General features: G+C 53.7%; 1 protein-coding gene across 11 annotated transcripts in view; it reads left to right on the top strand.

Moving 5' to 3' along the window:
• KDM2B (lysine demethylase 2B) overlaps positions 1 to 22,147 on the top strand; it is a 129,886-nt gene that overhangs the window by 97,609 nt on the left and 10,130 nt on the right. For 10 of the 11 annotated variants that reach the window (XM_082698315.1, XM_082698316.1, XM_082698308.1 and 7 more), the window contains 8 exons: positions 11,737 to 11,961; positions 17,488 to 17,631; positions 18,858 to 18,944; positions 19,117 to 19,377; positions 19,571 to 19,684; positions 20,379 to 20,417; positions 20,563 to 21,242; positions 21,929 to 22,092. In XM_082698315.1, coding sequence (XP_082554441.1) covers positions 11,737 to 11,961; positions 17,488 to 17,631; positions 18,858 to 18,944; positions 19,117 to 19,377; positions 19,571 to 19,684; positions 20,379 to 20,417; positions 20,563 to 21,242; positions 21,929 to 22,092 — 1,714 coding nt within the window. Of the gene's footprint in view, positions 1 to 1,430; positions 1,692 to 11,736; positions 11,962 to 17,487; positions 17,632 to 18,857; positions 18,945 to 19,116; positions 19,378 to 19,570; positions 19,685 to 20,378; positions 20,418 to 20,562; positions 21,243 to 21,928; positions 22,093 to 22,147 lie in introns of those variants that run through there. The other variant, XM_082698310.1, reaches the window with a different exon arrangement.

Below are 22,147 nucleotides of genomic sequence, written 5' to 3'. Positions count from 1 at the left end.
TCCTTGAAAGCCCAGGCCATGACCTGCCTATGGGTCCCTTCCGTTCTCACAGTGGATTTCATGGCCAGTGGCCTGGGCATGAATAACAGTTGGACAACACTGCAGAGTTGATCACCAGATTTCACAGCTAATGAGCTTTTTCTTGGGAAAGCCTTTGATCTCTTCGCAGAAGGATGCTCATCCTTGGGTTGGGCAAACCTTCCCATTTTCTAGATGAAGAAACTGAGCAGGTACGGGTATGCCTGTTTAGTGTTATCTTGAACATTCCCGGTTAGATGATAGCTGCACCAGCTGCCCAGCTAAGCCCTCCCACTCCTTGTCTTGAGTTTAGCTGTGGTTTTGATGCTTGAAACAGCATTGATCCCTCTAGTTAATGGTCAGAGCACCTTCTTCAGGATAAGGGCTGTGGGCATAAAACCCATACTTTTTTTTTTTTTTTTTTTCTTAATGAACCTCAGTCTGGATTTCCAGTAACAGTTTTCTGCAGGAGTGGGCTGCTGTTGGATTAAGCATTAAGAGGAACCTTTACAGTCTAAAGAATTTAGAAACCCACACCTTCTGCGCCAGCCTCCGGGTGCTGCTAATCTCCTAGGAGAACTGGGTTCAGGCCTGTAGCTCTACCCCTTCTGAGATCGTCTCCAGCGCACATCACCTCCAGGACACCACCGGAAGGAGGGTTCCTGTCCAAGAGGGTGGGGCACCCACCTCGGGGCAGAGTGCATTCAGGGCGCTCTCTCTCTCTCAACCTCAAAGTCAGGCAGCGCTATGGGAACTCCCACCAGCACCACCGTACGTTTCACGCTGACTCCCTCTCCATCTGCCAAGGCAAACCTCAGGGCAGCGAGGACCGTGTCAGGGGACCGGCCCAACCCAACTGCCCGCTTTCCGGGGGAAACTGGGCCCCCGGACCGGACCGCATCCAAGGCCAGCGGGCCTGCAAGCTCCGGGTACGGGACTCCCGGGTTCGCGGACATCAGGTCTTGGTCCCAGAGCATGTGCAAACCCGGGAGCCCGTGTGCCCGCTGCCGGGTGCACAGGGACTCCTGCCCCGTGTCGCGTGCAGAGCCATCCCCCGTGGCCTGTGCGCCCCCCGGGCTCCCGCGAGACGCCCCGCCGGACCACACAAAAGACCCCACCCCAGGTCGGGCGTGCATTTCCTGTTAGAGCGGCGGCGGCGTGCAGCCACCCATGTGCATCCCGTGGCGCGCGGGCCGGGCGGGCCGTGGGGCACGCCCCCACGCAGTCCCAGTCCCCGCGCGCCGGCCGCGAGGGGCCGCCCTCGGCGGGCCCGCCCCCATGTCACCGCAGGCCGGGCTCCCTTTGTGTGCGGCCCGAGCGCCGCGGCCGCGCCATTGGCCCGCCGGCCCGGGGGGCCAGCCCCTTCCTGGCTCGCTTCATGCATATGCATGAGCGCCCCGGCCCCCCCCCCCCACCTCCCGCCGGCCCCTCCCCGCCCCCTCCCGCGCGGGCGTGCGAGGCGCGCGGCGCGGCTCCCTCCTCGCGGCAGCAGGCGCCCGAGCCCGAGCCCGAGCCCGAGCCCGAGCCAGGGCGAGCCGAGCCTGCTCCGGGCGGGCGGCGGCGGCGGCGGCGCCGCTCCAGCCATGTCAGCGCGCGCGAGCCTGGGCCCACCATGAGCCATGGCCATGTCCGTGAGCGCCGAGGACGACGACTATGAATCGGAGCCGGACCAGGTCGGCGGCCCGGGGTGGGGCTGAGGGAGGGACCCGCCGCCCGCCCGCCCGCCGACCTCCCGACCGACCGACTGACGCGCCCGGGGCGGCCGCGACGCCGCCGCCGCGGCGATGAGGAGAAAGTTTTGCAGCCGCCGCCGGCGGGGCCGCCAGGGCCGGGCCCGAGCGGGGCGTGGAGGAGCGCGGCAGGCCGGCGGCCGCCGGGGCGCCGCGGGCCCCGCAGCCGGCCCGGGCAGGGGGCGTGTGCGAGCGGCGGTGCGGGAGGGTGGCCGGCCGTGCCGCGGGGACAATGTGGGCCTCGCCGTCGGGCGGGCCCTGCGGGGCGCGGGCCATGGCCCGCGGGCAAGTTGCGGGCGCCGGCGCTGGCGGCCAGGGCTCGCCTCGCCCTCCCCTCGCGCCCTTGCCCGCGGCCCACGCGCGTGCCGGCCGCCCCGGGCGCACCCGGACCTGCGGCCGCCGGCGCCTCCCTCCTTTCTGTTTGCAAAGTTGCACCGGGACCCTCGGCCTCGGGGCTGGAGGACGCCGCGGCCCGGGGCCCGTGGGCCCGACGGCCCGAGCTTTTGTCTGGGCGCCGCGCGCCCGCCGCCCGCCGTGGGCAGACGGAGACAGGAAGGGGTGCGAGCCTCGGGCCGGCGCGGGGAATCCGGAACCCGGCGAGTGCGCTCCGCCGCGGCCGGGCGGGAGGAAGCCGTGACCCCAGATGGCAGTATTTGGCCTCCGTTGGGTTTAGAAGGGAAAGCAGCCTCTCTTGGGACCTGGGGGGAGAAATCTGTGTATAAAACAAAGCCCTGGGTGTGTTTACTGCGTGAATTTACTCCGGGAAGATTCGTGTTTAGGAAGCGAGGGAAGAAAGTTGAGGATTTACGGAATGTAATCAGCGCAATTATTTGCAACAGGGCACAGGCTAGGTAGACTTGTCCGAGGAATTAAGCATGGGGTGGGTTGAGTTATCATGCGGGCACGGGACCAGGTGAATAAGATGCTTATTTATAATCCTGGATGTCTTTCCTCCCTGGAATAAAGATATTTTGGAATGTTCAGGCCGCGATGTGGGAGCGTTTTTCTCTTCCATGAGGAAGTGCTGTGGGTGCTGCACATAAATTGTATCACACACATCATTAAGTGGTTTTATCTAACAAACCAAGTTAGATTTTATTCTTTCATTACACTTTTTTGTTTTCTGAGTTTTGCTGGGTATTTTACAGGCACATGCATCTACCTTTACGGTGTTCCTGAATCTCACTGGTTTTACCAATTGGATTAACCCGGAGACAACCCAAGTGGTTTTGTCTTGGAACTTTTATCAAGTTAGTATAGCACCGTGTGGGAATGGTTCTGGCGTCGTGGTTTGCACCAAGTCTTGGTTTGAAAATTTCTCAGTTCGGTTTGGATCTGCCTAATCCTTCCTACATCTTCTCATTCATAAGTCACTTGTGTTCAGTGTTGACTTCGCTTTGGTGTTTCAGTATTGAGGTTCCTGTTACCTGTTTTGTTTTGGTTTTTTTAAATTTGGCCACACCCTGCGGCCTATGGTAGATACAATCTTTGACAGTGCATGAGACAAGACTTCATATGTCTCTGGGCTAAAAAACCACGTTTTCAGGTCTGCCACTCCTGAGAGAGACTCCCATCAGGAGAGGACCTGTACTCCCTGCAGCCAGATTACTTTCCTCCTCCACCCATCAGTCAGCTCTGTGTGGCTCTTCGGGAGCTGTCAGCAGTGTTCTCAAGGTTTGCTTTAAGATGATTTGTCCCACACAGGAGTATTGAGGTGACCCCTAAGCCAGGTCAAAGGGCAGCTGGTTTTTCCCATATTAACAACAGAGGATGGTTGTCAGCAAGGGACCTTGCATTTGCAGAAGCTCCAGGCTGTGGCTTAAGGCTCCCTGCCTCTTCCTCTCCCTTCCTCACTAGTTTTCCCAGCCTCCGGGTTTCATGGGCCTGAGAACAGGGACTTCCTCTAAGGATCTCAAAAGCATTTATGTCTTCCACAGGTGAGTGAGTCTCTGGGTGGGCTCCAGACCCCACTGATCTGTAACATGTCCTTCAAAGAGGGGTAGAAGTCTTGGATTATAGGCACACAGGCACACTCCCCTCCAGTGGAGGCCCTGTTGGGAAATTACTACTGCCCAGTTGTAATTTCCAGCAGCTGCACCTAGCCCCTCACTACCACCCCTCACTACCACCCCTCATCAGAATTTTGCCTGTCCATCTTGACATTCTGTGCAAGTCTTTTGTCCCCACCTGGGTAGCATCGGGCTTCCTTAGTCCTGTCTGCCCCACTCCTTTCCACAGCAGCCAATGTCCCCCCTGCTCCCAGGAGTGAGGGGGTGATGGTGGGTAGGAGGAGACCCCTTGCATGCCCTTTGCCAGTGCTCACTCTTAGCTGGGCCTTCTCCCATGGACTTGATTTGCTTCTCCAGTGCAGAATGTGTCAGAAGATTCTTTAGCTGTTTTCAGTTTAAGGAGATGCCCCTTAAAGAATGGCTGTTAATGAGGATTTCTTGTTCCATCTTGTTGTTTTATTTTTAACCCTTGAACTGAAAGTAGCTTCGTTCCTTATTTTAAACCAAAAGTGATTGTTGGGGCATCTGGGTAGCTCAGTTAGTTAGAATCCAATTCTTGGTACCAGCTCAGGTCTTGGTCATCTCAGGGTCATGAGTTGAGGCCCTGAGTTGGACCCCATGCTGGGTGTGAAGCCCACTTAAAAATAATAACAATAATAATAACAGATTGTTGTTCGTTTCAAAAAAAGTAACAATTACAAAATTATGAAGAGGAAAATCTTTCAGAAGTATATGCTGCCATAACTAATGTGTTACTCATTATAGCTTCTTAGTGAGATTTTAAAACTGGGATCCCTGAACCTTCCTGAAATTTTATGCAAAGGTTGGTGACTTCGTGTGCGTTTTTCTGGGAAAAGGTCCTTAGCTTTCCTCAAATTCTCCAGAGGTCTTCTCCTCCCCTGGGTTTCTGGTAACTGTTGTGTTTTTATTCTCTTGCTTCTTACCCTTAGTATATAAACAAACCAAAGCCCTCCCTGGAGTCTACAGGTGTGTGTGAAGAGACCCCACAAAGCTGCTAAAATCTGACTCTTCCTGAAATGTCCATGATGCACGAAGATTTGGGAACAGGCATATGTTGAGATGAATCTGTTATGCAGTGGAATATGACATTAGCATGTTTGGGGGGCTGTGGCTACCCCTTGTGGGGGCTCAATGTCAGTGTGCTGCTGTTGGGAGTAGCTTGCTAGGAAACCTGGAACTGTCTTTTTTTTTTTTTTTTTAAGATTTTATTTATTTATTTGACAGACGGAGATCACAAGCAGGCAGAGGCAGGCAGAGAGAGAGGAGGAAGCAGGCTCCCTGCTGAGCAGAGAGCCCGATGTGGGGCTTGATCCCAGGACTCTGAGATCATGACCTGAGCCGAAGGCAGCGGCTTAACCCACTGAGCCACCCAGGCGCCCCTGGAACTGTCTTAATTGTAAAAACACAACCATGTTTCACTGTTCTTCTCACTGACCCGTCTTGACAGTCTTCCCTTCTTGAAATTCTTCCCCGGTTCAGTGATGACACAACCTTCTGCCTTACCCGCCTTTCTGGCCATTCCTCCACAGGTTGGTGATTTGCGCTGGTCCTTGAATATTTGTAGTCTTAAATGTAGTGTCCAGGATCCTCTTTTCACTCTGCCTTTTCTCCCTGGACAACCTCATGGATTTAACTAGTTTAACAGTACTGATGCTGACTCCCAGTTGTGTATGGGCTCTGGGCCCTCCTGCCTGCCGGCCACTTTCCTTGAACATCCTTTGGCCCCTCAGAGTCTGCGTGTGGATGATGGAGTCATTGATCTCTCCTCTCCTAAGCCCCATGTTCTCCTGTTGCTCAAGCCGGAAACCTCAGAGCTTTTCAGGACTCTTCCTGCCTGCACACCCCATGTTCAGGCAGCCTCATGGGTCTCCTTCTAGAACATCTGAATCGTCCCCTCTCCGTGCCTTCATCATCTTCAGCCTGGGCTCCTGTAGTGTCTTCATCTCTTCTCCCCGCCTTTCACCTTGCTCAGCCTCCCAAAAAATACTCACACACGTGCCAAAATGTGATCATGTTGCTCCTGAAGGGGACACCATTTCTCTGTGTCCTATGAGGCCCTGCAGGATTAGGCTCCTGCCATCTCACGGCTGTTTTCCAGTAGCCATATCAGGCTACTGAATGTGCCGTGTAGTTTCACATCTCTATCTTACTACTCTTCCTTCCGCCTAGACTATCTGCTCTCTACCCCACCCCTGTCCCAGTGCAGAGGCCTGTTCTCCCTTAAGACCCTTTGTCACTACCTCCTGTGTGTATGACCCTCCTCCGAACCTCCTTTCCTAGTGAGATGAGGCTCAGCATGTCAGGGTCCAGGCTTTAGAGCCCCTGCTCAGACTCCTATCTTGGCTTCTCGTTCATTGGCCATATAACATAACTCTGCTGTGCCTCAGTTTCCTCACTTCTGAATGGAGATAATTTCTTGTAGATTACTGATGGCAAGTGTTGAAAAGAGCAATGACTTCAGTCAGTGTTATTTTTAAATATCATCATCCTATCACATCACATTGCATTGCATTTACATAGTTACCTTTTTTCTCTCCCCACTCCCCACCCCCTCCCACCCCACCGTAATGCCTTTAACAGTAAGGAACGTATTCATCTCTGTAGTCCCAGCACCTAGCACTGACTCGGGTACATAGTTCTCAACCAGCAACCACTTGGGTAGGCAGGTGGGTGAATGTGTGAAATGAGTCTCCAGTGTGGATTGTAGGCTCTGTTGGCTAGTGACGTTGAGCATCTTTTCATGTGCTTATTCCCTATTTGTGTATATGGGTTTTGGGGGTTTGTTTTGTTTTAAAGCATGTGGCAGGGGGCGAGGCGGGGGGAGGAAGAGAGAGGATCATAAGCAGGCTCCATGCCCAGCGCCAAGCCTGCCATGATACTCAGTCTCACAACCCTGAGGTCAGGACCTGAGCTGAAATCAAGAGTCGGATGCTTAACTGACTAAGCCACCCAGGCACCCTGTATATGTTTTTGAAGAAATTCCTATTTAAACCCTTTGCCCATTTTCAAATTGGGGTGTTTGTCCTTTTGTTGTTGAATTGTTGCAGTTCTTTATATATTCTAGGTACTAGTCTATTACTAGATATACTATTGGCAGTAAGTTCTCCCATTCTTTTCACTGGAGTGTGCCCCCTTTAAGCGCAAAAGTTTTTAGTTTTGAAGTCCATTTCTTCTGTTTTCTTTTGTTGCCTGTACTTTTGGTGTCCTATCCAAGAAATCAAGGTCATAAAGATTTACCCTTTTGTTTTCTTCTAAGTTTTATAATTTTAGCTCTTACATTTAGGTCTTTGATCCATGTTGGAGGTCACTTTTGCATATAGTATAAGGTAGGGTCCAGCTTCATTCTTTTTGCATGTCCCTGCACCGTTTGTTAAAAAGACTATCTTCCCCCAACTAAATTGCCTTGACACAGTTGTTGAAAATCACTTGGTCACTGAAAATTGTTTGGTCATAAATACTAAAAGAGTTTATTTCTGGACTCTCAATTCCATTGATCTGTGTGTCCTTATGTCAGTACCACATGGTCTTGTTTACTGTAGATTTGTACTAAGTTTTGAAATCAGGATTTATTAATCCTTCAACTTTATTTTTTTTTTAAGGTCTTGTTTTCCTTTTTTTTTTTTTTTAAGTTTATTTATTTATTTGACAGGGATCACATCACAAGTAGGCAGAGAGGCAAGGCAGAGAGAGAGGAGGAAGCAGGCTCCCCGCTGAGCAGAGAGCCCGATGTGGGGCTCGATCCCAGGACCCTGGGATCATGACCTGAGCCGCAGGTGGAGGCTTTAACCCACTGAGCCACCCAGTTGCCCCTCCAACTTTATTCTTTTTTCAAGATCGCTGTGGCCTTTCCAGGTCCCTGGCATTTCCCCTTGAGTTTTAGGATCACCTTGTCAGTTTCTACAAAAATCCAGCTGGGACTTTGATAAGGATTGCATTGAATCTATTGATCATTTTGGGGAGTATTGCCATCCTGACAGTATTGTCTTTGAATCCATGAACATGGGATGTTTTTCATTAATTTAGGTTACTCCAAGTAATTTTAATCCCAGAGTTTTAGAGATGAGGGACTGAAGAGGTTCTCTCCACGAATATTCAGGAGAGGATCTGATGGGTAGGAGGGACTCCGTAAGTATTTGTGGAATGAATAAAAGAACTACTGGACTGATGTTGCCTTTAAGGAAGATGCTTACGAGTAGCTGGTGGAGAAGATTGTTGGAATACTGTGATTTGTGTAGGGGGGCATGTGGACTGCAGATTACCTTAACAGGTGGAGCTGGGCTGATAAAATCAACAAGTGGCCTTGGGATGGAGAAGGCTGGTTTGTAAGTGAAAGTTGGTGGCTGCCATCATTCCTTTTTGCTGAGAAAATCAGGTCATGCCGAAATTAAGAAAGTTGCCTTCTGGGTTACTTGAACAAGTAGGGGCAAAGGTGGGATAGAGTGGGGTTTAGAATTGGGCTGTGAACCTTAAGATACCATGCGGAAGAGATGAGGACAGAAGCTTGATACCAGAATGATAGGGCTTTGGCTTGTTTATCTTCCTTCTTAGAGACTCTCCAGTGTCTTTCTCACCTGTTGGTTTTCTGGGTGGTCTGTCTTAGGATCCTGTACTTCAGGTGTTGCTCAGCTGACTCCTGACAAGTCACCTGGCGCCCACTTCCCACAAAAGCTGGCCATGAAGCTGCAGGCGGCAGCAGCTTCTCTTGGCAACTTGAGACTTAGCTTGGCAACCGGCTGGAGAGGGCCTGAGTCGAAGTCTTCGGAAAACAGGGCCTCCTCACACCTCTCCCAGGATGTTGTCTGTCATTGGCTCTGTCATTTTCCAGGGTGGCTCAGCTGCCATCAGAACCCAGGAGGATTTGTTTTTTCCATGGGTTGGAGAAGTGCTTCTCTGGGTGGGAATGTGCATTGGAAAGCACTGGAAGGTAGGCTCATCTCATAGTCACATACGAGCTTGGGCTGGATCTGCCCAAGGTTTTTTCTCGGAGAGACACTGTCCTCCCCGTCAGTTAGGCCAGAGGCGCCCAGAGGCTATTTATACCTGACGTTCCTGAGTGGGAGGGGAGAGCCAGGTTTGGACTCTGGGAATTTTTTCCAGTCTTTCACCAAAGCAGCTGGTCCTTAGAATCTCCTGCTCTGGGGGTCATAGTTTGAGCCCTTCACCCCCGGGTTGTCCTTGGAGGTCGGACTGGGCTGCCCTCTGTCTCCCCGACTTGAGGTTCAGAATTGTCCACCTTGTCGCCTGTGTTTTGGGGATTAGAGGAGTGAGTTGCTTCCAGGACACGTGCTCTTTATAGGGGTAGAGTCTGATTCTTACGAGCTGTGAAGAGAGGGAAAAACTCCTGGTTTCCGTTTCTCTGGAAGTGAGTGTGCTTTTCCATACCTCTTTTTGGCACCTCTCCTGCCACGGGCGTGGAGGAAGGTGCTAACCTTGGACCCGTTCCAGGGCTGTGTGATCGTCCTCAGCAGGCTCTGTCACCTAGGACAAGTCGCTTTACCTCTCCCTCCAGTCTCCTTGTCTGAGAAATGGCATCTCTCACGGGGTTCTTGTTGGGAAAATAAGGTCCTGTCTTACGTAAAATGATCACAGTAGCAGGCACTCGGCAAATATCCACTGTCACTGCTGCCGCCATCCTTACGGGGCTGCTCCCGTCTGGCACACTTGCTGTTCTGTGGTCAGCTGCTTCGCGTTCAGGTCCATGGCCCCTTTGTACCATTCTCAACTCCAGACGTTCTGGACCACTTTGGTGTTTAACCACTCATCTGGCAGCAGTACCTGACCTGAATGGACGTGTGTGATGTGTAGCCTGATCATCCCTCTCCCAGTGTCAGGGCTGCTAAGCTCCTCCTGTGTGTGACAGGGCCCTCCCTGGTACCAGGGCCGCTGGTCGGGCCACCCTACAGCTGAGGGGGGCCCTGACTGAGTGAGTGTGGAGCGGGCTCTGTGGGAGCAGCAGGGGCCAGGTGGGGTCGATGAGGACTGATGGGCCACTGGAGCCAGGTCTCGCTTCTCCCTTCTTCTTCGGAATTGAGAGCAAGTTGAGGGGGATAAAGATCTAGAATAGCCGGGCTCCCTTGAATGTCGCAGGGTGCTAGGAAGACAAATTGGAGGGAAGGATCTAAGGTGTCAATACCAAAGCGGGGTGGTGTGAGATTTTCAGCTCTCTGCAGGGACCACTGCACTGCAGAAGAAATGGCTGATGGCGAGGCGTTATTCACAGGGGAAGGTGGACTGTGTTTCTTCCTGATGTGGTTATAGGTTTCTAGATAGCCCCTGTGGTGGCGCGTAGAGGGGTCACTGGAAGGAGGACCCTTTACACTGTTGTGATACAGAGTAACAAGAGAGGCATTTGTTAGGGATTCAGGTGTGGCAGGCAAGTAAAATTAAAAGGCTGGGACCGGGCTTGAGATTAATTGCCCGCGAAGGGGCTGTTGTAAGCTATTAGATGCCAACCCAGTCATAATTTGGGGTAAGGAGTGTGTCTCCCCGACCGATGAACCATTTTCCAGCAGACTCCTGCTGCTTGGAAAGGTGCTTCAGACAATACACACTACCGTCCTGGTCCCTCCCACTTCCAGTCCCAGGTGCACGGGGGACCTGAGCGAGGGTGTCCTCCGCTGCTGGCCTGGGAGCTTCCCCACGGATCCTGGCTGGCGAGGGGCTCTGAGGCCCCCACCCCAGACAGCAGGACTCTGGGCAGGACCTGTGGCTGACTGGTTCACTGTTCCGCATTTTAGCACTGCTCTTCTGTCCATCTCTGTTTTCTTCTGAGTGCGGGAAAAGAGCATTTGGAGCCTATTTAGAGAAGAGCTCAGAAGCCAAGGCTCCTTGGGCTTTCTGTCTCACTCTGCGAGACTTTGGTTTACTGAGCATATCCTGTGCTAGGCAATCTTGTCAAAGGACACTGGTGACAAGACATATTTTTTTAAAAAGATTTTATTTATTTATTTGACACAGATCACAAGCAGGCAGAGAGGTGGGGGGGGGGGTGTTCCCCACCAAGCAGAGAGCCCGAGGTGGGACTCGATTCCAGCACCCTGAGATCGTGACCCGAGCCGAAGGCAGAGGCTTAACCCACTGAGCCACCAGGTGCCCCGACAAGACACTCTTGGTAACTGCCTTCCTGAGCATTCTGTCTCAAAGGGAAGGCCCCTGAGAACACAGCCCATAGGAGGTCCCCAGAACGCAGAACACGAGAGGACACAGAGGGCTGTCCGAAGAAAGCAGAGTTGTAGACTGGGGCCTGCGGAGTGATTAGGTCTCAGCCACCTGGAGTAGGGAGGAGGTTTGTGTTCCTGGCCAAGGGGACAGAGGCCTTCCGTGTGGCCCTTTGTGGCCTCATGGGGACGCAGAACCTGGCACGAGGCAGGAAGGGGGGCCTGTGCTGAGACGTGGCAGTGGCAGAAGGGTCTTTGAACCAGGATGTGCTCTCAGAAGCGGAGTGTCCTCTGTTCACTTTCTGGGGCTGCTGGAATGAGGTACCTAAAACCGGGGCACTTAAAACAGCAGAAACTTTGTCTCTCACAGTTGGGAAGCCAGAAGTCTGAAATCAGGTACTGGCAGGACTGTGCTCGCTCCTAACACCCCGGGGCCATCACGCCTTGTCTCTTCCAGCCGCTGGGGGCTGCTGGCTTCCTTGGCCTGTAGACTCTTCCAGTCACATCGTTCCTGTGTCTCCACACACACTCCCTCTGTTCCTGGGCCCGAACGGAGGGAGTGTGGGCCCAGGAACTGAGGCCCACACTCCCTCCGTTTCATAGGGACGCCGGTCCTACAGGAGTAGGGCCCAGTGCAGTGACCTTACTTCAGTTGGATCGCCGCTGTAAAGGCCCTGCTTCTCCGTAAGGCCCGCTGTCCGAGGTCCTGGGGTTGGGAGCGGAACACGAGCCCCCGGGCCCCCGCCGTGGGGTCTGGCCGGCCCTGTGGCCCATCTCACCATCCGGTGTGCTCTCCCGCAGAACCGGGCAGTAGGTCGGCCCAAGGGGAAGCTGGGCCCGGCCTCCGCCGTGAAGTTGGCCGCCAACCGGACGACGGCGGGAGCTCGCCGACGCCGGACGCGATGCCGCAAGTGCGAGGCCTGCCTGCGGACCGAGTGCGGAGAGTGCCACTTCTGCAAGGACATGAAGAAGTTCGGGGGCCCCGGGCGCATGAAGCAGAGCTGTATCATGCGGCAGTGCATCGCGGTGAGTGCGGCGGCCACGCGCCCCCCAGCGCCGGTCCGCGCCCCCAGCGCCCGCTTGTCGGTCGCCTGGCCTCTCTCTTAGAGTGGGTGTTCCAGCAGCAGAAACCCCTCGGAGGTGCCCCCGGCGGCAAGAACGGGGGCTCTGAGCCGCGCTGTTTCAGATTCCACATTGCAGGACTGCAGGGCCCACTTCGCCGTCCTGCGCCCCCTTTTCTTCCTAGGCTGACGGTCCTAGAACTCCTTCCTCCCCTCGGTGGCTGAGTACTTTGAAGTCTCTGCCATTAGAGATGTCAGCCTGTCCTGTCTGTGACCCCGTTGCCAACATTTATGGTCCAGTTCATGATGGTTCTAGGCCCTCCCTTCCTTCCTGTCCTGCCTTCAAAGTCAGAGGTCTAGGGGAAAGGTCAGTGCCCCTCCTGAGGGGCCTGCCCGGGAAAAAGAGGACTGATTGATGGTGCCCAGGAGCTTGGGCTGCCAGAGAGTCTGGCCAGCCCCTCTGGACCCTCTCACTGCCCCCAGCCTTGCTCCAAGACAGTGCAGTGGATGCAGACTGACAACTTGGCGTGGTCCCGGGGTCTCTCTGTGGGTCCGTCCGGCACATACGCACACTCTGCCTTTCACAGGGTGCTGCTGCCGGCCTCGGGGTCCTCCCTGTGGGAACAATGTGATCTCTCTGCTCCTGCGGGAGAGCAGGCTTAGCAGGAGGGACAGGATTCCTGGGTGAGCTCCGAAGGCCCAGCCTGGCATCGGGTGCGCCTTTCTCTCTGGCTGCGGCTGCCCCTCTGAGGCCAGGGGCGCCTTCCCCCTTCTCTCTCCATGTATACTGTGTGTGTTTTTGTTTTAGTTCGGTGGTTTTTTGTTTTTCTTTTTTTACTATGGTCAAAAACACAGAACAGAATCGACCATTTTAACCATTTTTAAGTGTCCAGTGCAGTCCTATTACCTATATACTCATTGTTGTGCAAGTTGATCTCTGGAACCTTTTCATCTTGCCAAATGGAAACCCTATATCCATCGAACAACTTCATTTCCCTTCCCCCCATCCCTGGCAACCACCTTTCTACTTTCTGAGTGTGACTGCTGTTGGTACCTCCGGAAAGTGCTATTTCTTCTGCAACTGGCTTATTTGTCCGAGCGTAATGTTCTCAAGGTTCATCTATATTGTAGCATGGGTCAGGATTTCCTTTCCTTTTTTTAAAAAAGTAAACTCTGTGCCCAACGTGGGACTTGAACTCATGATTCCAAGACCAAGAGTTGCACGCTCTACCAACTGAGCCAGTCAGGATTTCCTTCTTTTTAAAAGCTGAATAATATTCACCATTTGTATATGCTGCGTTTTTGTTACCTGTTCCTCTGTTGATGGATGTTTAAGTCGCTTCCATCTCTTGGCTCTTGTAAATAATCCTGCTGTGAACACAGGGGGGCCCGGTGTCTCTTTGAGATCCTGTTTGAATTCTTTTGGATATATACCCAGAAGTAGGATTGTTGGATCATATGGTAGCTCTTTTTTTTTTTTTTTTTAAGATTTTATTGATTTAGGGGTGCCTGGGTGGCTCAGTGGGTTAAAGCTTCTGCCTTCGGCTCACATCATGGTCTCAGGGTCCTGGGATCAAGCCCAGCATCAGGCTCTCTGCTCAGCGGGCAGCCTACTTGTAATCTCTGTCTATCATATAAAACAGTAAAATCTTTTAAAAAAAAAATAAAAGATTTTATTGATTTTTTTTGAGAGAGACAGAGAGATCGCATATGCACACACAAGTGAGGGGAGGGACAGAGGGAAAGGGACAGAGAGAGAATCTCAAGCAGGCTCCGCGCTTATGACTCTGAGATGGTGACCCCAGCCAAAATCAAGAGTTAGATGCTTAACCCAGCTGAACCACCCTGTGTCCCAGTAGCTCTATTTTTAATTATTTTGGGGACCCCCATACTGTTCTCCATAGAGGCTGACCACCTTAACATTCCCCCCAGCAGGGCACAAGGGTTCTGTTTTCTCCACATCTCACCAACATGTGTGGTTTTCTGTTGTGCTGGTAGTGGTTACCCGTATGGTTTTGATCTTCGTTTCCCTGATGTTTGGTGACTTTGAACATCTTTTCATCTTTTTGTGTGTGTTGGCCAATAGCTTCTTTGGAGATAGGTCTTTTTAAGTCCTATGCCCATTTTTTAAATTGGATTGTTTGTGGTTTTGTTACTGCGTTGCCGTTCTGCATGTGTTCTGTGTATTAACTCCTTATCACATACACGGTTTCTAAATATCTGCTCCCATTCCGTGGGTTGCCTTTTCACTCAGTGGATTATCTCCTTTCCCATATGGTTTTTGTTTTGTTGCTTCTATTTTTGTTACCTGAACCCAGGTCGTTTCAGTGGATTTCAGGAAATTTGGGAGTCCCCTTGAAGTTAAATACAGCTTTTTGTCTCTGTGCATGCCTGTATATATACATTTTTTTGGAGTGAGGGTCCGTGTGACCTGTTGCATTCTGTTAGGATTTAAGGGTTGTTATCTGTAGGGACTGTTGGTTTTGAGAAGACTCGGGACCCTGGGCTGTGACCCGTAACTGTCTCTTCCTCTTTAGCCTTGTTCCGCTCCTGCCCCACATTCTAGGAGCAGGTTCAGAACCTGTCTCTGCCGTCACCGGTGCTTTGCAGCTTTGGTGCCTAGCTCAGTGCCTGGCACAGTGAGTGTTGAAGGAAACCTCACTGTTGTGTGTCTCCCCAGTCTGATGGGAATGCTGGAGCTAACAGTAAATGTGGTCTTGGCCTGACCCTCGGCCTCCTTACTCTTCCTCCAACCTTTCCACTTTGTTGGGACTCTTCCTGCCATGGTTTACCCACCTTTGACACACGCAGGCCACCTCTCTTCCCTTTCCAGGCCCTTCTCTCTTGATGTGCCAGAGTGTCTCTCTGTGACCAGCCTTCGCCCTGCTTCTCCTCGTGAGGCTTCATCCTTTGCTCTGCGCAGCTCCTTCTCCCTGCTGGCTTGGGCCTGGGTTCCCCTCCCCTCCTGAGGCTCTGCAGGACTTTGCCTGTGGTTCTGCCTGCTGAACCAGTCCCCTACCCTTGCCTACCCCATCACAGACCATCTTCCAGCCACCAGGTGTCCCCCACCCAGCACCCCCAGCTTTGGGTTTGCTGCGCTCCCCTTCCCCGGCTGGCCTGGCCTGCCCCCTGTTGCTGCACGTGTCTGGCTCTGGCTTCTCTGTCCCCTGTCACGTGGGTTGGAGGTCTCTTTTGCTTTTCCTGCTCCCCACTTTGCTCTGCCTGTAGGAGCCCAAATTCCCTGTCTTGGGAGTCCTCCTGAAATCAGCCACTCGCTGCTTCCCAAGGCACTTGCACATGACTTTTCCATGTTTTCCTGGGATTTCAACGTGTTCCGTCTCCTGGACGGCTTGAGGGAACAGGGGCCTTCCCTGTTCCCCTTTTGGTTCCTTGCTTCAGGCTTGAGTAGATGTTTATTAAGTATCTGTTGAACAAATGATAGCTCTTTTGCCTTTGGTGTTATTTGAACTCAAATGTTTGTGCCATCTTATAGGCTTTCATTTAGTGGAGCATATATCCCAGCTTACTTGAAGCTTTTCTAATTCAGTGTAATAAAAACTGAGTGTTTCGTCCGGATCCCAGGTACTGGGAGGGGGGTGTGTATGAGGGAAGGGAGTAAGTGCTGGCGCGCCGACAAAGGGCTTGTAGCCCAGTCGCTCCGTCCTCCAATGTTTTGGTCTTGGGAACCTTGAAAACTATGAGGACCCCAAAGAGCTTTGTTGATGTGTATTATTTATTAGTATTACTGTATTCAGAATTAAAATGGGGAAGTTTAAAAAAATACTTTGAATTCATTGAAAAAAAACAGACTTAATGACATTTTAAAGAACTTTTTTTTTCATGAATGACATTTTTATGAGCAATAGCTCCATCTTCCAAAACAAAAATGATTAGGAAGAATGGCATTGTTTTACGTTTTTGTAAATCTCTTCTTTTATGTTTGGTTCGTTAGACAAGACCTGCATTTCTTTCATTGTGTCTGGCTTCATTCTGTCTCAGTATGTTGTTTTGGAGGAACTTGTAAGGAACCGCGGCCCAATGCAGATCTGTAGTTAGAAAGGAGGAGGGGTATTGTCATAGTCTTCTCAGGTGATGGTGGGTATCTGAGATTCTGCCTGAACTCAACAGGTGGTAGTTTCTTAAAGGTTAGTTGCAATGTGGAATCTGAAACTGTATCAATGAACTTTTCATACTGTTACATTAAAATTCATTAGTCTTTCTTGCACCTGGAACAGCTCATTTGCTCATGCATGATGTTACAACATCATTATTTGGGAAACACTGGCTCACTGAGTTATACAGATTTTCCAAATATGGGCACACAGTGTTATACAATGTTTAAAAAAAAAAGTAATCACATTTGTTAACACCACCACCAATCTCCTTAGAACTAGGTCTTTAACTCTTGGGAAGCTATCCAGTTCACTGTGGCTAATGTCAGTTTTCCAAAATTCTAATTTTTATTTTAAAATCTGAATTTTATCCTCTATAACAAATGCTATGATTTTTTTTTTTTTTCTGGAAGTGACCAGTTCATTTCATCTTTGAGAAATCTGCCAATACTCCTGTTTTTGTTTTTGTTTTTAAATCAGTTACTCTGTCAAATAGAATGATGTCCTATAGAGAAAAGGACCGAGTTAGGTCACAACTTAGTCACGAGTGCCTTTCCTTTAGATAACCATCGTCCTTTGGTATGCAGCAATAGTGCTTTATGCATACTTATTTTGTCATACAGAACATTAAAAAGATAGGTACTCAAATAATTTTTTAAAAATTAAAAAAGAGCTGCATACTCAAGCGTCAGTTTTAATAACGTGAGTAGTGTCAAAGCCCTTCCTCAGTGAGACCTGGTGACCTTGGTCATGAGCGTGTGGCAGTGACAAACCCTGGGGCGCCCTGATGAAGAGTGCCAGAGTTGCACTCACCGGAGCAAATGTCAACATAGTTGGAAAAGGCAGATAACATCTTGGTGTTACTCTGACGATGGTTTTGACCTCGCGGACCTCCCTGGACAGGTGGTGGGGACAGCACAGTGATAGCGCTGGTGACGCGCAGCCTCAGTCCCCTGCGGGTCTGGGCGCAGTTCACGCCCCACCCCCCCTCAGGTCCTTCCTCGCCCCGGACGCTGGCCCTGGCCTCAGACGCTGGCCCTGGCCTCCAGAGCCCGCCTGCCCCCCTCACCCCTGGACCTCCCTGCTGTGTTTTTCTCCATACATATCCCTTGTCACAACATACACTGTCACTCTTAATCTGTCTGCGTCCCTCCACTGAAGGGTGGGCTCGGGATGGCAGAGATTTCTGTCCCGTTCGGTGCCCTTCCCAGCACTGAGTGTCTGGCACACTGAGACAGCGGCCTGATGACTGTTGGAATGAATGAGTGAATGGACGATGGGCAGGGCCCGGGCCAGTTCTCTGCTCACTCCTGGCCCGTGACCTGCTCCCCGCGGCCCCAGCCCCTGCTCACGCAGCTGTGCTCTCTCCGGCTCTTTAGCCAGTGCTGCCCCACACTGCCGTGTGCCTGGTGTGCGGCGAGGCAGGGAAGGAAGACACGGTGGAAGAGGAAGAAGGAAAGTTTAACCTCATGCTCATGGAGTGCTCCATCTGCAATGAAATCATCCACCCTGGATGCCTTAAGGTGAGCAGTCCCGGGGGCCTCTGGCTGTGCCGCCCAGCGCCCCCACTGAGGGCCTCGGGGGGTGTTGATGCTGGGGGGCCGGCCAGCTTCCTTCCGCAGAGGACCTCCAGGTCTGCAGGGCTCTGTATGTCGTATAATGCGCTGAGGCCCAGAAGGGTCTGGAGTAGTTCAGACCTCCCCCACCCGTGTCTTCGAGGGACAAAACACATATCCCCCATCTCCCCCAGAACCACAGACAGTTCCCAGAGTCTTGCCCCCAAACCAGAGGGAGAGGCTGGGTGGTTGTGCCGCTTGCTGGAATCCTGGCTTGGGTTTTCTGGGAGAACAAGGCCCAGGCCAGGGGAGGGCGGGTCCTGTAACAACAGGTGCTTGCGTTAGTGTTGCTGTGTGCCAAGAACCTGCTCCCTTGGTGTGCCCGGGGCAGGGCTGCCTTCTTGTGGGGACCACATGCTCTGCCTGCCTGTCTTAGGCAACAGGTTCCACTGCTGAAGGGAAGAGACTATTCTGGGCTGTCCGCAGAGAATGTCCTCATGCCTGGCACCTCCCCGTCATCCCAGGTGTCAGCCTATGTGTATCTTTGTGTCCCAGCACGATGGAGGTCTGCCTGCCGCAGATGTTACCTCTGCTCTGAAATGTGTCTATTCCTCTGTGGTGGTGGCAGGGGTCTCAAGGTTCCTCCTCCTGCACACACCTCCCACTCTGACGGCAGCACTGGGATTTTCCCTGCCTTTGGAAGTCAGACCTTCATGGTTTAGTTGCCTGGTGACTCTGGTCTTCCGGATCAGGCACAGTGCCTCGGAGCTGCTCACACTCCGTACCCAGGACAGTGCTACTCAGTGACTGAACATTTGGTGGGGTCCTTTCTGGATGCTGCCAGGCCCTGAGCCAATCGTTTTACCGAGGTTAGTTCACTGAACTGCAGAGTGGCTGTGAGACAGGTACGGTCCGTTTTATGGTCGAGGGCACTGGCCCACGGAGATGGAGTGATTTGCCCTCGATCACTGAGCTAGTAAGAGGCAAAGTTAGGATTTGACTGCTGGCCAGAATCCAGAGCCGCCTGTCTTAGCCACCTTTGTTTTCTCTTGGTCAGGGATGGGCTAGAAATACCATTGCGGGGGGCGGGGGGGGGTGCTGTTGCTGCTGCTGGAGGTGTGGCATCTTCTGCCCGGTCCCTGCCTGCTGACTGGCCGGGTCCCTGCTTGCTGACTGGCGTGTGTCCTTTGCAGATTAAGGAATCAGAGGGCGTAGTCAACGATGAGCTTCCAAACTGCTGGGAGTGTCCAAAGTGTAACCACGCCGGCAAGACCGGGAAAGTGAGTGTCGGGCTCCAAGTCCCAGGGGTCAGCCTGGGAGGGGCGGGCCTTGGCCTTGCCAGATGCACCCTGTCCCTGCATTGTCGGCCAGTGAGGTGCTGTGGGTTCCCGGAGTGGGGCAAGTCCAAAGATATACAGTAGGTTTGTTCCTTCTCTCTTTTTGGCCTACAAGCAAAAGCGTGGCCCTGGCTTTAAGTATGCCTCCAACCTGCCCGGCTCCCTGCTCAAGGAGCAGAAGATGAACCGGGACAACAAGGAAGGGCAGGAGCCTGCCAAGCGGAGGAGTGAGTGTGAGGAGGCACCTCGGCGCAGGTCAGACGAACACCCCAAGAAGGTGCCCCCGGACGGCATCCTGCGCCGAAAGTCAGACGACGTGCACCTGAGGAGGAAGCGGAAATACGAGAAGCCCCAAGAGCTGAGTGGACGCAAGCGAGTACGCACTGGGAGGAGCGGGGTGGCCTGGCTGGTCCCGGGTGTGGGGTGCACGGGCGGGGGCGGGACGGGCAGCGGGGACAGCTCGGGGGCCTGGCCTCTGGCTGCCCTGAGCAGGTCACATAAGTCCTGAGAACCCGGCCCAAAGAAAGGAGGGGGAAACCAGCGAGTCACTCCTCTTCCCACCCCTTTAGGCCTCGACGCTTCAAACGTCCCCCGGTTCCTCCTCTCACCTCTCGCCGAGGCCCCCTCTAGGCAGCAGCCTCAGCCCCTGGTGGAGATCCAGTCTCACTTACTTCCAGCAGCAGGTGCTCCCACGTCGCCCCGCCCTCCTAAGGTCCTGGGGACTCGTGAGTCCCGGGCCAACCCCCCCCCCCCCGCCCCGCCCCGGCGCCGCTCCCTCATCCCCCCCTACCCCCCCCACCCCCGTCCTCCAGCCCATTGCCTTGGCCGCTCCGAGGCATCTGTGCGTGCCGCAGCGTCCCAGGCCCCAGTCGCGGATGGCTGGCTCGTGCTTCTGGCGTGGGGCCTGGGAAGCTGAGGCTGCCGCGGGGAAGCCCTGTGGGTCTAGGAACCTCGGAGGATTCTGGCGGCCAGCTCCGCCCACCTGCCCTTCCCACTTCGGCCACGAGGTGGCGCCTGGTTGTCTTCCCAGCTCCAGCCATTAAGGCTCTGCTGGGAACCCCGCAGGCCCTGCCTCCAGGACTGGCTCCCAGGGCCAAGTCCGACCTCAGTGGGCCAGTGCACATCTCAGGGTCTGTCTGAGGGTGGGAGGTCAGTTGGGTGGGAACAGCTTGACCATGCTTATCCCCTTCCAACTTCTCTCTTAAAAGCAGCAGGCAGGGCCCACTGTCTTTCAGTCACAGTAGATGGGATTTGCGGGGAAGGGGATTCTCCAGCCCCTTCTCTAGAGACTGTGGACTCATGGTGGGGTTGGGGTAGAGGGGTCCAAATCCCATGAACCATGGGAGCAAGATATACATGCTTTTTTTCCTGTGACAGCTAAAACCTGGCAAAGAAGATAAGCTTTTCAGGAAAAAGGTACCGTCTTCCATTCTCCTGTCTTCCCCTCCCCCCCACGCCTGCCCTTGGGTCAGTGGGTGTTGCCAGGGAGGGTGGAAAGGCCTGGGTGGGTATAGTCCTGAGCCTAGGGGCTTAGCTGTCCTTGCTCCCCCTCCTCCCTCAGCGGCGGTCTTGGAAGAACGCGGAGGACCGGATGGCTCTTGCCAACAAGCCTCTGCGGCGCTTCAAGCAGGAGCCAGAGGATGACCTGCCTGAGGCACCCCCCAAGGCCCGGGAAAGCGACCACTCCCGCTCCAGTTCCCCCACCGCGGGGCCCAGCACCGAGGGGGCAGAGGGCCCCGAGGAGAAGAAAAAGGTAAAGATACGCAGGAAAAGGCGGCTTCCCACCAAGGAGCTGAGCAAGGAGCTGAGCAAGGAGCTGAACCAAGAGATCCAGAAGACGGAGAACAGCCTGGCCAACGAGAACCACCAGCCCATCAAGTCAGAGCCCGAGAGTGAGAGCGAGGAGCCCAAGCGGCCCCTGGGCCTCTGCGAGCGCCCCCACCGCTTCAGCAAGGGGCTCACTGGCCCTCCCCGGGAGCTGCGGCACCAGCTGGGGCCTGGCCTACGCAGCCCACCCCGTGTCATCTCCCGGCCCCCTCCCTCTGTGTCCCCGCCCAAGTGCATCCAGATGGAGCGGCACGTGATTCGGCCACCCCCTATCAGCCCCCCGCCTGACTCACTGCCCCTGGACGATGGGGCGGCGCATGTCATGCACAGGGAGGTGTGGATGGCCGTCTTCAGCTACCTCAGCCACCAAGACTTGTGTGTCTGCATGCGGGTCTGCAGGACCTGGAACCGCTGGTGAGGGCGCTGGCAGAGCTTGGCTGGGGAGGCATCGAGGGACTGGCCCAGTGTTGGGCTCCAGGCTCAGGCTTAGACTAGACCAGGAATGGCACATGTGTGCTGTGTGTCCCCACTTTAGTCCCCCGTGATGATCTTTCTTTCCTTCTAAGCTCAGTCCAGCTTAATTCTTCTCAAAGAGTTCCAGGTGGTTACAACAACCTGGTCATGCTGGTCTTCTAGAAGAGGTTAGCGGTAGCTGATTGCCTGGTTCAGCTCTAAGAGGATGAGCTAAGAACCAGGTGGAGTCCTTGTCCTTGAAGAGGTAGCCCAGGTTCAAAGCAAGGGTTCCAGTTACTGATCTTAACTTCAGCTTTGGTATTTCTTAGCTTTCTGGCCTTTACCGGGTTACTTACCTTCACCTGTAAAAGGGCATCATAGGATGTCTGCCTAGAGCGTTGTTGTGGGAAGTGGCCTGTAGGGGGAGTAGTAGAGCTCCCAGTAAATACTTCGCGGAGAGCAGGTCCTGGCATCTTTGTGGGGGCCTGTTGCAGTCAGAGCAGAGGTGCCCAGGTGTGGGCAGGATAGGTGTTAAAGGATCCAGAGGGTGGAGTTAGGGAGCCCCCTCCCACCCCCAAACTTGGTCGTGGGGGGAGTTGCCACAGCCTTGCAGGGGGCTCACCCCCTCTGCTGGGCCTGGCCCCCAGGTGCTGCGATAAGCGGTTATGGACCCGCATCGATCTGAACCACTGCAAGTCCATCACACCCCTGATGCTGAGCGGCATCATCCGGCGGCAGCCTGTCTCCCTGGACCTCAGCTGGACCAATATCTCCAAGAAACAGCTGAGCTGGCTCATCAACCGGTTGCCTGGTGAGCACTGGGCCAGGGACCCCAGAGGTGCCGTGGTGGGGGCTGGGCTGCATCT

Source organism: Mustela nivalis (genome assembly GCF_964662115.1).
Source record: "Mustela nivalis genome assembly, chromosome: 14".
Taxonomy (NCBI): Eukaryota; Metazoa; Chordata; class Mammalia; order Carnivora; family Mustelidae; genus Mustela; species Mustela nivalis.
The sequence above is the reverse complement of the archived record's forward strand: the minus strand, read 5'-3'. Positions and strand labels throughout refer to the sequence as shown.